Source organism: Larimichthys crocea, chromosome XVIII, assembly GCF_000972845.2.
Source record: "Larimichthys crocea isolate SSNF chromosome XVIII, L_crocea_2.0, whole genome shotgun sequence".
In the NCBI taxonomy this organism is placed as follows: domain Eukaryota; kingdom Metazoa; phylum Chordata; class Actinopteri; family Sciaenidae; genus Larimichthys; species Larimichthys crocea.
This window is the reverse complement of record NC_040028.1, coordinates 16,217,617-16,230,863: the sequence shown is the minus strand read 5'-3', so window position 1 is coordinate 16,230,863 and position 13,247 is coordinate 16,217,617. Positions and strand designations below refer to the sequence as shown.

At 40.9% G+C, this 13,247-nt stretch overlaps 2 protein-coding genes across 5 annotated transcripts in view; both read right to left on the bottom strand.

Moving 5' to 3' along the window:
* The window catches only part of rab9a (RAB9A, member RAS oncogene family), a 4,494-nt gene extending 1,859 nt beyond the window's left edge, over positions 1-2,635 (bottom strand). The window contains exons 1-3 of one of the 2 annotated variants that reach the window (XM_027291108.1): positions 2,423-2,635; positions 2,058-2,195; positions 676-891 (exon numbers count right to left, since the gene is read on the bottom strand). In XM_027291108.1, coding sequence (XP_027146909.1) covers positions 676-852 — 177 coding nt within the window. In that variant the 5' untranslated portion in view covers positions 853-891; positions 2,058-2,195; positions 2,423-2,635. The remainder of the gene's footprint in view (positions 1-675; positions 892-2,057; positions 2,196-2,422) is intronic. The other variant, XM_027291107.1, reaches the window with a different exon arrangement.
* A 2,170-nt stretch (positions 2,636-4,805) lies between these two features.
* Positions 4,806-12,812, bottom strand: egfl6 (EGF-like-domain, multiple 6). 3 transcript variants are annotated; one of them, XM_010738539.3, is made up of 13 exons: positions 12,375-12,812; positions 10,997-11,103; positions 10,551-10,643; positions 10,228-10,347; positions 10,004-10,123; positions 8,997-9,131; positions 8,786-8,908; positions 8,296-8,358; positions 7,675-7,914; positions 6,180-6,254; positions 5,996-6,091; positions 5,652-5,914; positions 4,806-5,411 (listed from the first exon to the last, which is right to left on the bottom strand). In XM_010738539.3, exons 1-13 carry the CDS (start codon positions 12,446-12,448, stop codon positions 5,304-5,306), a joined length of 1,617 nt encoding a protein of 538 aa, XP_010736841.2. In that variant the 5' UTR covers positions 12,449-12,812; the 3' UTR covers positions 4,806-5,303. The 3 variants fall into 3 exon arrangements, with proteins under 3 accessions (XP_010736841.2, XP_010736842.2, XP_010736843.2); XM_010738540.3 differs by lacking the exon at positions 8,296-8,358 and having other exon boundaries at positions 12,375-12,811; XM_010738541.3 differs by lacking the exons at positions 8,296-8,358; positions 8,786-8,908 and having other exon boundaries at positions 12,375-12,811.
* Between the last annotated feature and the right edge of the window lie 435 nt (positions 12,813-13,247).

Here is a 13,247-nt window from a genome sequence, read left to right as displayed (position 1 = left end):
ATTAGAATAACCTATAACACAGTCTCCATACTGTTATAAAAATTAGGATTATACTGGTGCAGTGTTTGATATAATAGTGTGTGTGTCCTGTCTTTATATGTCTCGCATACTTCCCTTAGTTGGCCTCTGATTTACTGGGCTGGCAGGGAGAGACAATATAAATTAGTGGTACAAGGCAGAGAGAGACAGGCTAGAGGTTTACCCTGGGATATAAATATAGTGCTATTTTGAGCAGTAAACCAACTAAAGGAATGTTTGATATTATCTGTATCAGTGGGGAGGTGTCCGAGACAGCCCATTTTTAAAAAAATGTTAAGAACCAACTGTTAGGCTCCTCGAGGAGCCTTTTCTCTGTGTTGCACTGTTAAACGCTCCTTCTTGTACAAGACATAAAAATTCAACTTAAAACTTAGATACTTTAAATCCGTTCTCCCTTATTCAAGGGTTCTTCTTTAAAAATTCTCTAACACAAACGTTTAAAAATTTAACCTGGATAGATGGAATTTAAATAGTACGACGGATAAAGATTTGTAGCAAATTAAACATTTGCATAGGATTTAAAAATGCACCAGAAGAATTAAACGCTTGCCATAGAAAATAAAATAAAAACCCCTGTTGGATGTTAACTCTTACACTCCAGTCACTTTACATTGCAATACTCTTGTAATTATAGATCTGTAGCGTGACCTGGTGGCCGTCCACCTCCAGCTCCTTGTTGAGGAACTCGACGCCGATGGTGTGGAAAAGGTGCGCGTCGAACTTGTTGGTGACGTAACGATTCATGAGGGAGCTTTTCCCTACGCCGCCGTCGCCCAGCAGGATAACTTTTAGCAGGGATGTCTTTGTTGTCATGGCTATTCACTCCAAACCGACCACTTTGAAATGATTTACCTAAGAGAGAGATACAACATGCAAAAGATCGTTTTTATTAGACAGACAGACAGACAGACAGACAGACAGATAGACAGACAGACAGACAGACAGACAGACAGACAGACAGACAGATAGATAGATAGATAGATAGCAGCATGCAAACATACATTGAACATACATTAGAATTAACCTATACATGCAAACATACATTGAACATACATTAGAATTAACCTATAACACAGTCTCCATACTGTTATAAAAATTAGGATTATACTGGGCTGCAGATGTTTTAATATAGATAGTGTGTGTGTCCTGTCTTTTATTGTCTCGCATACTTCCCTTATTTGGCCTCTGATTTACTGAGGCTGGCAGGGAGAGACAATTATAAATTAGTGGTACAAGGACAGGTGAGACAGGCTAGAGGTTTACCATGTGGATATAAAATATAGTGTTAGAGCTCCTCGAGGAGCCTTTTCTCTGTAACCCCTTTTGTGTGTTGCACTGTTAAACGCTCCTTCTTGTACAAGAACAATAAATTCAACTTAAACTTTGATACTTTGACTCCAGTCCTCTTATTCAAGGGTTCTTCTTTAAAAATTCTCATAACACAAATGTTAAAATTTAACCTGAGATAGATGGAAATTTAAATATGTACAGACGGATTAAACGTTTTGCATAGAAAATAAATATATACCGTGTTAGGATTGTTAACTCTTACACTATGGTCACTTTACATTCAATACTCTTTTTATATATCATGCCACTTTTATCCTCAGTACTTGTCTGTTTTTGATTAATTTTGATTTTTGATGTTTTTCGTGTTTATTGTAGGTTATAGATATTTCTGTCTGTTTATTGTTTTATTATTATATATTTTTTTGTCTTTTCTAATTCTGTAGTGTATGCTACACTTTGCTCTGCTGCTGTAACAAGTACATTTCCCCGTTGTGGGATGAATAAAGTATATCTAATCTAATCTATATTATGAATAGAAATTGGACCATAGAAATAGAAATATGTGATAAAAACATGGGGATACAAAGACTGTGCACGATTAAATCAGGCTGCAAACAGATGAATGAAAGTCACAGCATGCAGCAGAGGTATCATCCTTACAACAACACTTTACATTTGACTTGCAGAAACAAACTCTGATGGATGTTTTTTTTTTGTTTTTGTCTCACCCCTGGGTTGATGTTCGTGTCCTCCTCCTCCTCTTTTCCCAGATCATGTGCTTGTACAGTACACCCCCTGTTGCTCTCGGTCACATGCTCGTTTGTTTAATGTTGATGTGAGCAGCCATGTAGGTGGAGATCAAGCAGCTGTGAAACAGTAACACACACAATCAGGTTTCCTCATATACAGCTCACCCTTTACAACAATAACGCTATAATACGCAGTTTATCCACCCTCTGATAAGACATACAGATTTATCTTGTGACAATATTAAAGAAAAGCTGCAGAGTGTGTGTGTGTGTGTGTGTGTGTGTGTTTGCAGCTGGCCTAACAGCAGCTACAGAAACACTAAATCCGCTCGCTCCAGGTTTACCTCACAGTTTAGGCCAAAGCCGCTGCCGACAGATAAAAACACTGAATAACCGGAATGATATCAGCGCATATGTCTGACAGCTCCTTCCTCTGTCTCTTCTTGTTGTTGCTCGATTTAACGTCAGCTCGTTTCCTGCTGGTGCTAACGCGGCTAGCTGCTAACAGACAGACAGAGACTCGGGTCATGTGATCTGAGAGTTGCCCAGCAGTCGTGTGTCGTTCGTGAACGCATCGTTCAATTTGAACGAATCTTTTATATGACTCGGGAGTAGTGATAATGATTCGTTCATTTTACATGTAGTACGTTCAGCTGCATAAGCTCAGTCAGGACAAGAAACAGTAATGATTAGTTCACATGACTCCACAACGATTTCTTCAAAAGTTTGAGTCTCTTGTTTATTTGTCACAGGGCTGTGTGACGAGAGGTTCGTTCATACAGATCGGTCTAATTAAATTAAATAATTTCCCCCTGGAATTATTAAAGTTTTTCCTGATTCTGATTCTGATTCTTTCGTTTACATTGTCCACAAGAGGGCTTCAGTACGGTGGCCCTGAAGTGCAAAACACAACAGCAAATAAAAAAAAAAAACACAACAGCAAATTAAAAAAAACACAACAGCAAATCAAAAAACACAACAGCAAATTTAAAAAAAACACAACAGCGAATAAAAAAAAAACACAACAGCAAATCATTGTGTCATTGACTATCGTGTTTTTGAATTTGCTATTGTGTTTTTGAATTTGCTGTTGTGTTTTGCACTTCAAGGCCACCGTACTACAGCGCTGCACTAGTGAATGAACAAAATGAACGAAATGACTCAAAAAAAAAAGATTCGTTCTATTTACCGTCCGAGAGTAAGTGATCCGATTCAGTAAAAAGACTCTAACTTCCCAATACCATTGCCCAGACAGATACAACCAAACGAGCGATGAGGTAACGTTTAATACACCTTTAACTTATACATTAGTATTTAGTGCATGTTATATCATTCTTATTGAAAAATAAGTCAGTATTTACTTTTATAAATGAGACTTTAATCGTCTTGGGGTGTTAGCTCTCATGTATTGTTCATACACATCCATCAGAGGGAGACATTTAGCTGTTATCCATTAAGATGTCAGCTCAGGGGTGTCCAAAGTACGGCCCGGGGCCCGAAGCTTCATTTTTATAATATTATTATATTATTATTATTTATGGCCTGCTAGGATTGTCAGACACTGTATGGCTGGAAGATGCTTTTTGGTTGACATAATGAAGCATTTGAACCTTTAAGGACATCACTGCTGGTGTTATATATATCTGTACATGTGACACAAAATATTACTTTCTGAATGATCTTGGAAAGAGGAGAGCAAGAGTGACACGTTTTTAAACCTTAATGTTAACAGACTTTGCATTGCTCATAATAAGTAATAATGTTTAACATGAACATGAGGTTCAGATTTGTATCAACTTCATGCAAGTTTAACGTGTTCGACACAATTTATTTTTTGTTATCTGACTCCAGATATGAAAGAACTGGTTTTTAGATTTGTTCACGTCTGATTGTCTTACATTGTCATTTAAAAATATATATAATTGTGACAATGGAAACAAAATTGTTACAGAACATTTGTATGTACCTTTTATTTTTCATTTTTAAAATGTTAGTATTGGCCCCTGGGCATCTTCACATTGTCAAATCTGGCCCTCTTTAAAAAAAAAAAAGTTTGGACACCCCTGTCCTAGCTGCAAAACTGTGTCAAAATCCACTCATCATTACAGAAAACACTGAATTACCACATAGCAAATGTACTGCTTTGTAACCAGATTTGTACCGAGTACAAGAAAATGCACACCACATGATATACTCAAAAGTTATTTTAAAAAAAAGTGTGTTACTGTTTTTTATTCTTGCCAGACAAACATGCAGCCATTATCTCACCAGCTGTCTCCAAGACTGTCACTCTAAACAATCCTCTTCCCCCCTTTTGGACATGGATATATATCATTTTATATATTATCATCAAATCCTACTTTTCCCATTGACGTTAGGTGTTATTAACTACCACAAAAAAATGTATTTCTGTGTTAAAATACCAGCCCTGGCATCCATAAATGTATGATTCATTTGTGGTGGCATTTTTTAAGTCAACAGACTCAATTTTCCCCCAAAATTACCTCCATCTTTTTGTCATATTACGCCGTATTTTTGTCCACACTGTAACACAATCTTATGACACCGCCATTACCAGATTAGCACAGGTGATGACAGATTTCTGTCTGCATAAAAACCCGCAGTAAACGCGACATGATCAAGAGTAATAAGATATGTGGACAAACAAAATGAATGACAGAGTTAGAAAACAGAAAAACAGATTTAATGCAATAGTACAGTATAATATGAAAGCAAAATTTACAGCACTGATATCTTTTATCATATAAACTAACCAGCCTTCAAAAAAACGTTAATCATCTAAGATTGAATTTCAGATATAATTCACCTAAAAGTTCACATTACATGTCATAGATTATTTTCAGTTAACTTCGGCGATGCACTATCACATAAACAACAAAAGGCTACGCACAATACTGTTAAACCTAACGGACAAAGTAAGCATTTCCACGTATTCCTGAGAGTTATCTGTATCGTAAGAGACCACTTTGAAAGTCACGATAGAGAATATGTAGCAGCATGGTGATAAAGTAAACATGCATGCACTGATTGTACGTAATCTCCCCTCGAGGTCATGTGTCTGTATGTTTATGTGGGTGTCCTGTGGCTAAAGCCGTGAGAAATTCCCCACAGGGAAGAGATCATAATACAGACAGGAAACAGGAATCTTTGACACGTGTCAGTTAGAGCAAATTTTCAAGGTGTAAATCTCCCGGATGGAGATTCTTAAAAGCTGGGGCCGACGTCTTCTTGACAGGGCCCTGAGGTCAGAACAACATTGTTCAGGCCGATCTCCCCTCCAACACCTTTCCCGCGCTGACCCTCAAAGATAACCTGCAAGACATTCAATGCATCTTTAGTTCGCACATTCCAGTAGTGAGCTAACAATGGGGTTTGTATTTCAAACACGCTGCAAACCAAAAGAATTTAATTATAGCTCATCACATGTACTGTATAGTTTTATGGTACAGCACTTATGCTGTTACACCTCCTTTGTTATTACAGGCATCATTGTTATTAGCAGTTACTGCACGAGTTTGACATCCATCTCATAAAATGCAAAAAATGACTCACAGATTCTGGGGCCACCTCATTCCAGGCCACAGTGAGGAGCTCTGTCTGCCAGCCTTGCTCGTTGCTTTGGCTCCGCTCCCATACAGGGTAAGCATTGTTATCCAGCAGCACCCTGAGGGTTCCCACGTTGTGACCCACAACACGGTAGTCAAAGGTGAGACAGAAGCTGCCCCGCTGGGTCCGGTCGCTGAGGAGCAACTTCAGCTTGGCCACATCCTCCTGTTCCCCTACGAGCCCACTCATGGCCATGTAGTACTCACCACCTGAGTGAGTTTGTAGCGCTTATATGAATGCATAAATCAATCTTAAAAACCTCGAAAGAGACATATTAATAATTCTGTTACCATCACGGTGATAGGCCACGCTCCAGTCCAAGTCATCGGCCTTGTCTTGGACCCACTCACATGCTCCCTGGTCAAAGTTGCAATCCATGATAAACTCTAGAGGGTAAAACGATAGGAGCGCATTAGCAAATGAGTCGCATAAAGAGTCATTACGACAATGGCACATAAACAGATATTGAATTACCTTCCTGAACTGGTGTTATTTGGATTTCTTTGACTTCTGTGCCAGGGCCGAACACCGATTCAAAGTCCTCTGATACTGTGTTTAGAGATTAAAAGAGGAGAACAGTGTGAGATCATGAATTTTCAGCTAAATACATACACACTTAATCTTAAGCAACATTCCTGCAATAAAAACAGTTTTTAACAAAGTTACAATGGCCAGTTTCAACAAAAAATGTAGCTAAGATTGATTTCAGGACTGTAAACATTTGTTTTGGAAAGGTGTGTCTATTAAACTGGCACTGGCAAATGTGATAAAAGCCGTATCACAATCACACTCCTACAAAAGTCTCGTAAAAAGCTGCCTCCTATACGTCGCCTCGTAAAAATGACAAAGAACGTTCCAAAATTATGCACCAAAGAGACTTTCCATGATGAAACAAAAGCCAGAAAGGGTCTTTTTAAACCGACAGGTGTAGACCTGCCCGGCTGTCACTCATGTCTTCAGATGGATCTTACAACTTCAGGTTACAACCCCCCTCAAGTATTTTAAAGCTCTTGAAGCAACACCGTGACAGCTGGGGTTATTGAACCTGCTCAGCCGGAGTGGGCTAGTGTTAGAAAGGTCTAGAGTGCTGATGACAGACTTTCCTACTAGGAGTCAAGTCTGTTTGCACAACAGCTGTTTTGGGGAAAACATAATAAAAGGCTTGGAGGCTTCTTAACCCTCCCTCCCTTTCTCACCCTGCTCCTAAGAGATGGGAGGCAGGCCCGGGATGACTTGTATCCCTGGGCTCTCACATGCCGACAGAAGAAAAATTCCTTCCCTGAGGTGATGGATATCTTGGGGCCTGTCTCCTCTTGCTATGTGATTTCTTACACAGACTTGGGGGTTTCCATAAAGATCAAGATTAGTGGTGAAAGGTAACCTCGTTTATGGGGGGTTTTTTTCACTGGGGTGCATACCTCTGCTTGACCACGCTGCCCCCTCTGATGATTGGACCTACATCTCATAATCAATACACTGATCTTCATGCATTTGGTTTGTTTTCAGCCAATGGCTTGATATTTGAGCGAGTTAAGTGTCAGCTTACAGGATTTTGACAGTAATAATGCTCGGGGAGTTCTTTGCCAAAATAATCAACTGCAACTGTGGCATCTCTGACTGATTAGATTCAATGTGTCTTAGCATGTTGTTAGGAGAAAGAAGAGTCCAACGAAAATCTTTTAAAGAAGAGTTACGCAGGTCTTGGAGGAGTTAGAGGTCGACAGGGGACATGAAGCAACAAGCCCCTTTCCCCTTTCTGATCAAGGTTTTAGACCTGATCTGCTAACCTATGCATATTTCAGCTTCCTACTGAAAAATCTAATCGATAATTGTATTCAGATGCCGTGTAGACACGAGAGAAAATTCGCTGTAGAAACACACTGAGTTTGTTTAGTCTGTGTATGGTTAATACATTGTGGACCACCCAGAACTGCTGCAAGGGAGCCAAAACGAAAAAAAGGACGCTTACTGAAAACATCTCCTCTTGGATTGAGCTGGTTCTCTTCCTCTTCCTCATCCTCTTCTTCCTCCTCAGGAAATGCTTCCTCCTGCCCCCTAGTCTGGGGGCCGATGTAGACCTCTCCCTCATAGTCGAAAGGCTGCTGACGGATTTTGGGACGCGGCGTCGCAGCTGGTTCGGGAATAACGTTTTTGATGTCCTCATTGTCCAGCTTACCTCCCAGAATCTTGACTTGGGAGTCTGGGATTGCTGCAGACAGGAAGAGGCATCAGATTGGACATGTGGAATGGTAATCACGAGTGGAAGTTGTAGTATTTTACCAGCTTTCGGATGCGTTCGTTGGTTGCTGTCATGTACTTTGCAGCCGCTGTTCTTGTTCTACTCCATGCAGCGTGAAGCATGACAGCGACATTCATTGGCGCATAACTTTTAAGCGTTTTATCACATACATTATGCGAGGCGAGGGTAGGGTCATGCTGGGGGGAATTCCAGGTCTTATATAAAGCTGTGTGTGCTGTGGATGTACAACATTTCCAGCCATGAGCAAGAGAAAGAGTTTGAGGAGGTGTTGGGGTTGCAGGGCGGGGAGTGAACGGCGGAAGCAGCATCATGGATTCCACACAATCTCACCATTGAGGAAATCATCTGCACTGCCTTTGTCTCCGTCCCACGACCTCTGATAAAATGGCTTGACTACAAAAAAATAAAGTGCATCCTTATTTACGCTCAATCTCCTGGCCTACGTGAGGCTTCACCTGTTGTTATCTGGGCCTGGCTCAAAGTACAACACAACCTGTCTTTCTCCCTTCCTCTTCAGATGGCTGGCTACCATTCAATGTCGTATTTACACAGGTGTGTTTTCAATCTGTGGCTCTCTCTCGTGCTATAACATCTGTAAAGAGGAGTGGAGTCTCAAAGCAGGAAACTAGCCTTGGCAGGAGTGTTGTTTGCTGATGTTTAAAGAGTCCAAATGAAATATGTGGCTATAAACCGCTCCTGTCCTCTCTGACTGACTGACTGCCCTCACATGGACCTCAGACATGGGTTTTTGTTGTGAACGTCCTCATTTATTACATAAATAAAAGGCATCCCCTAAAACGAGATAGGTCTTAGATCTCACCAGAGCATTCAAAGCCATTGCCTCTGAAGCCAGACTTGCACCTGCACTTGTAGGATCCTCGAGTGTTCAGACAGTCAGCGTGGTGGCTGCACTTGTGGGTGTCAGCTGCACACTCATCGTGGTCTGGAATTGGAAGAAGCCCCATTTGTACCTTCAGGAGCAGAACTGATCAGAAATGTTTCACCCCCGTAATTGAACTCGTATACCTTACCTACACAGTCATATTTGCCGTCAACATATTTCAGATCGTAGCCGTCCTGACACTTGCAGTAGTAGCTGCCGAAGGTGTTCACACATTGTCTGTTGTACGGGCAGAGGTTCTTCCCGGTTACACATTCATCGATGTCTGAAGGGAGAAAGAAAACAGGAGAGAAATGGATGAAGTTTGGATTGTTCTTTCAAAATAAAAGCAAGCAGAGTTGTCGCTAGTAGAAAATCCCGTTGCCGGGACACTGCCCTATATAAAAGAGCAAACGTGGAGATGGAGAATCATTAAACAACATTTTTTTTTGTAATGGTTTTTCCTTGACAATGCTGATGAGCTTCCTGGTTTGGGTGTAGACCACCATATGCTTCCTCTTATTCACACTGAGTCAATGGCAGCTGTTTTTCATTTGCCCGCAGGGAGTTTAACCACCTTCGGTGTGCGTGCATCACACCATCCCGTGATCCCTCACTGGCTTCCCACTAGCCATCACTTTAGGTTGATTTGGAGCTTCTATTGATATATTGTTGATTATGTTATTTTACTTATATTTATCTACCTGTATGCATGTTTACACATGTTATTAGTCTGTTAGTACAGCACATCTGGGAAAAAAGGTACATTTTCACAGTAAAAGTCTACTTCTGCTGTACCTCTGTATTTCAGCATGAGTTTTAATGCTCTATGTGTGATCAGTATGTCAGATGGGCTCTGTCAAAGCTCGAGCAGTTTCGTGGAAAGAAATATAACATAATTGTATCCATCTGATTTACTAGTCAAGCATGAAAAAGCCACATAATAGATTCATTACTGAATTGCTCCAGTGTGCAGAAAAAATCCCAATCCATGAGATGGAGACGAGCCAAAGTCAGTCATTTTTCACTCTGTACTTTAGATTTAGATAATAGCACTCCTCTTGCTTAGGCCTGCCTCTAATTGTGTGTCATATTTGACAATGATTTTCTTCACACGACCTCATATGCACTTTAATCACTGCGAGTGCGGTTTCTCACCTACACAAGTCCTCTCGTCCTGCCCAAGTTGCAACCCCGCAGACGGGCAGAGGCAGCGAATCTCCCCTTGAACTTCCTCACAGCCGTACTGACAGTGAGCCAGAGAGCATGTCCTGGAGTCTACGTGCATGCACACAAACACAGAAAAACACAAATTTAACAAATATGAAAACTTTATTTTTTTTGTATTTATGGATAGTAAGCAAGACATTAAGATCACTCACTGGCACAAGATCCATCAGGCATTAAGGTGTAACCATTGAGACAGTAGCACTTGTAACTTCCATGGCTGTTCATGCAGCGATGCTCACAGGGACGAGGTTTCAGGCCGCACTCATTCAAATCTAAAAACAAGATTCATTTTTTTTAAACACCTTCCTTTCAGAAGTTTTTGTTTTTTTTATTTATTGAAACACAGTTGCTAAAAATGAGCCCGAAGCAAAACATTAGTAACTTGAGCAATCAGCTGGAAATTAGATTATCCTGTACCCAGTTTGACCCGTGTTTTCCAGACCCCCGTTCACTGACCCAAATTAAAAATACCCACCTTGATTGCACGTCTTTCCGGTGTATCCTGGGAAACACTTGCATTTGTTGGGGCCAACGCACTCTCCGTGCTTGCAGCCGTGCTCGCATTGAGCTGGTAAAACATTTAACATGGAGAAAATACCACGAGAAATATCAGTGGTTTGAAAATGAGAGATCGTTGTCAAACCGCACATTTTCTGTTATCCAGGCAAGGTTTTTCAATCATACATTGTCATTTCCTCCAAATCATCTGGGTTAGGAAAATACCATTCATGAAAAGAATAACAGTTTTTAGGACATTGTGTATTATGGCAGTACATTTTCTCTCTCTCAAAATATATGATATGTTCATTCAAAAAAAACATTGTAAAAAATTGGAATTGGCATCTGGAGGTGGGTATTAAATGAATGATGTATGGCATATATGAAAAGTATGATTATTATATGTCTCATAAATCATCTTACCCTCACACAGTCCTTTACTGTTTTTCTTCCAGCCATAGCAACACTCCAGTCTCCTGCCATAGCGGCACACACCCGCTTGGTTTCCAGTAAGGACTTGTCGGTAGTGCCTTTGTAGGAGAGGAGTAGGAGGTAAGATGTAATTTCACTTGTCTTAGCAAAAATTTATGGTCCACTCGGGTTAATGCATCACATAGCAAATTTGGCAAATCACAGTAATGACCATAAAACACTGATGACAAGTTGAGGTCGTCACGCAGTCTCTCTTCAGATTTTCAGCCATCCTTTTCTCTCTTGGCAGTTGCGTTAAAAAACAAACACCCTTAATAAAGTGTCCCCTCCGCTGACTTGTTTGGTGATAAAAGTGGGGCTCCCTGTGGAGCCGAAGCCAGCTGACAGGATGTGGGCTACAGATGAAGAAAAACAAACTAATCAGACACTTCCTGCGGTTGCCTATTGATTCCTTATGCACAAACATATGTCCTTTTTTTTTTAGTACTCCACCTTGACTCCAATTTCTAGAGTCAGATAAGAATCTGACTCTGTAAAGTAAAGTTATTCTCAGTTTGCCGCCGGCGGGTCAGCATCGCATTCAAAATAACCTGCACTGCTTATAGATTATATTGCATGTGTGTATTATTAACCTGTAAATTAACTTATGTTATGATGCTGTCGGGCTTAGAGAACAAGTAAATTCATGTTCAAATCTCACATCCAAACCTGACTTTATCAGATTATCTCCACTTTTAAACTCTAATATCCCAGATGTTTGGGTGTCACAGGGGCAACCTCGGCTCCAGTGGGACTGGAGGAATCTGAGACTTGATAGAAATCAACCAGAATAGCCCACAGGAGAGGGGCTCCTAAGTGTGACAGGTGCTTTTCGTTTATTAACAGTTGCTCGGTGCCACATTTAGCTGACGCACCGTCATAGCTCTCATAGCAGGGACGGCAGTGCGTGCATACCATCTAAAACAACAGTTTTCCCCAGTAAAGATTTAAAGCGCATAGTTCAGTGCAAAATAAGGGGGTTCGTGTCACTCATTACACTCTCTCTTAAAATAAAAGCATGCAGAGGAAACTAGCAGTTAAAATGGCAGTAATTCCTTTTTTTATTTGGTCACAGGAAGTTTGGTTAAATTATATATTACCAGTGCTTGTTGTGACATTTTTCTGTTTATTATTAGTGTCAGTGTATTTGAGAGTTATTGCAATCTGATAAAAGATTCATAGCACATAAACAAAATCTATCTGGCATGATCCTGGAAGGTCTTTTTTTTTTAGTTCTTCAATGAGTAAACATGAGAGTAAAGTTTTACACCTGCTGCAGGTATCAAGGTAAAAAAACACACCACACGACATCAGTAGTTCAGTGACTTACCTATGAGCTTCTGCACTCCCCGAGGAGATGTGGAGCAGGAGGAAAAACGCACCGACAAAGGTGAACGGCTGCATGTCTGTGACCGTGAGTCAGCCGGAGAGCTTTGTTTCCCACAGGGCTGACTTTGGTTTTGCTGTGAGTTCTGATTATTCCTCCTGGGGGGGTTGGGTGGAGGGGGGGTTTCCGCTTTGCTAAAATGCTTAGACAGGAGCAGATCTTAGTCGCACAAAGCACATGTATTTCCAGAGCACAAAGTCAAAGTCTTCTCCAGGGGAAACAAACCCAAAAAAAAAAAACAGAATCTGTCTCTCTTCAACTCTCTTCAATGCTGCACCTATGCTCTACGTCCAATAATTCCCTTCCTCTTCTTCTCTGAAATTCCAGAGGTGGGTTGACACTCTGGGAAATGACACTGCACGGTGAGGGATAGGTTGTGACTTCTGGAGGTAGGAGTGGGTTTGCAAAGGGGGGTGGGGATTATGTTTAGGGGTGCTGCACTCTTCACTTGAAACCCTATACAAGGCCACATGGGAGTCCTGTGTGGATCACCAGTAGAAAAAAGTGCCTATTGATTTTATTTTGTCTTTTCTGGGAGCTTCACATGCATTTGTTGCTTGATAGTCTGTCCTTGATGTATTCCCTTTTCTCGGTGGGATTGTGGGGGGGGGCAATAATTAGCTCCATCGGCTAATTGTTGGAACTCAGACATGCATAGGCCTGTCATTAGCCGCTCCAGTGCTCTTTGATGTCTTTCTCACAGGTAGCACATAAAGCTTTTGCTCTCTCACACATGCTCAACTCCCAAGTTCAGCCATAAAACTCATTTAATGAGTTTTTCACGCTTTCATAGTCACAGCTCCAACATCTGGTCCT

Bases quoted from the DNA above. Each gene is read 5' to 3' on its own strand.
- egfl6 (XM_010738539.3), bottom strand. From the start codon at position 12,448: ATGCAGCCGTTCACCTTTGTCGGTGCGTTTTTCCTCCTGCTCCACATC. The intron at 10,644-10,996 runs GTAAGATGATTT...ATGTTTTACCAG, and splicing joins CAGTAAAGGACTGTGTGAGG to CTCAATGCGAGCACGGCTGC. The intron at 8,359-8,785 runs GTGAGATCTAAG...ATTTTTTTGTAG, and splicing joins CAATGGCTTTGAATGCTCTG to TCAAGCCATTTTATCAGAGG.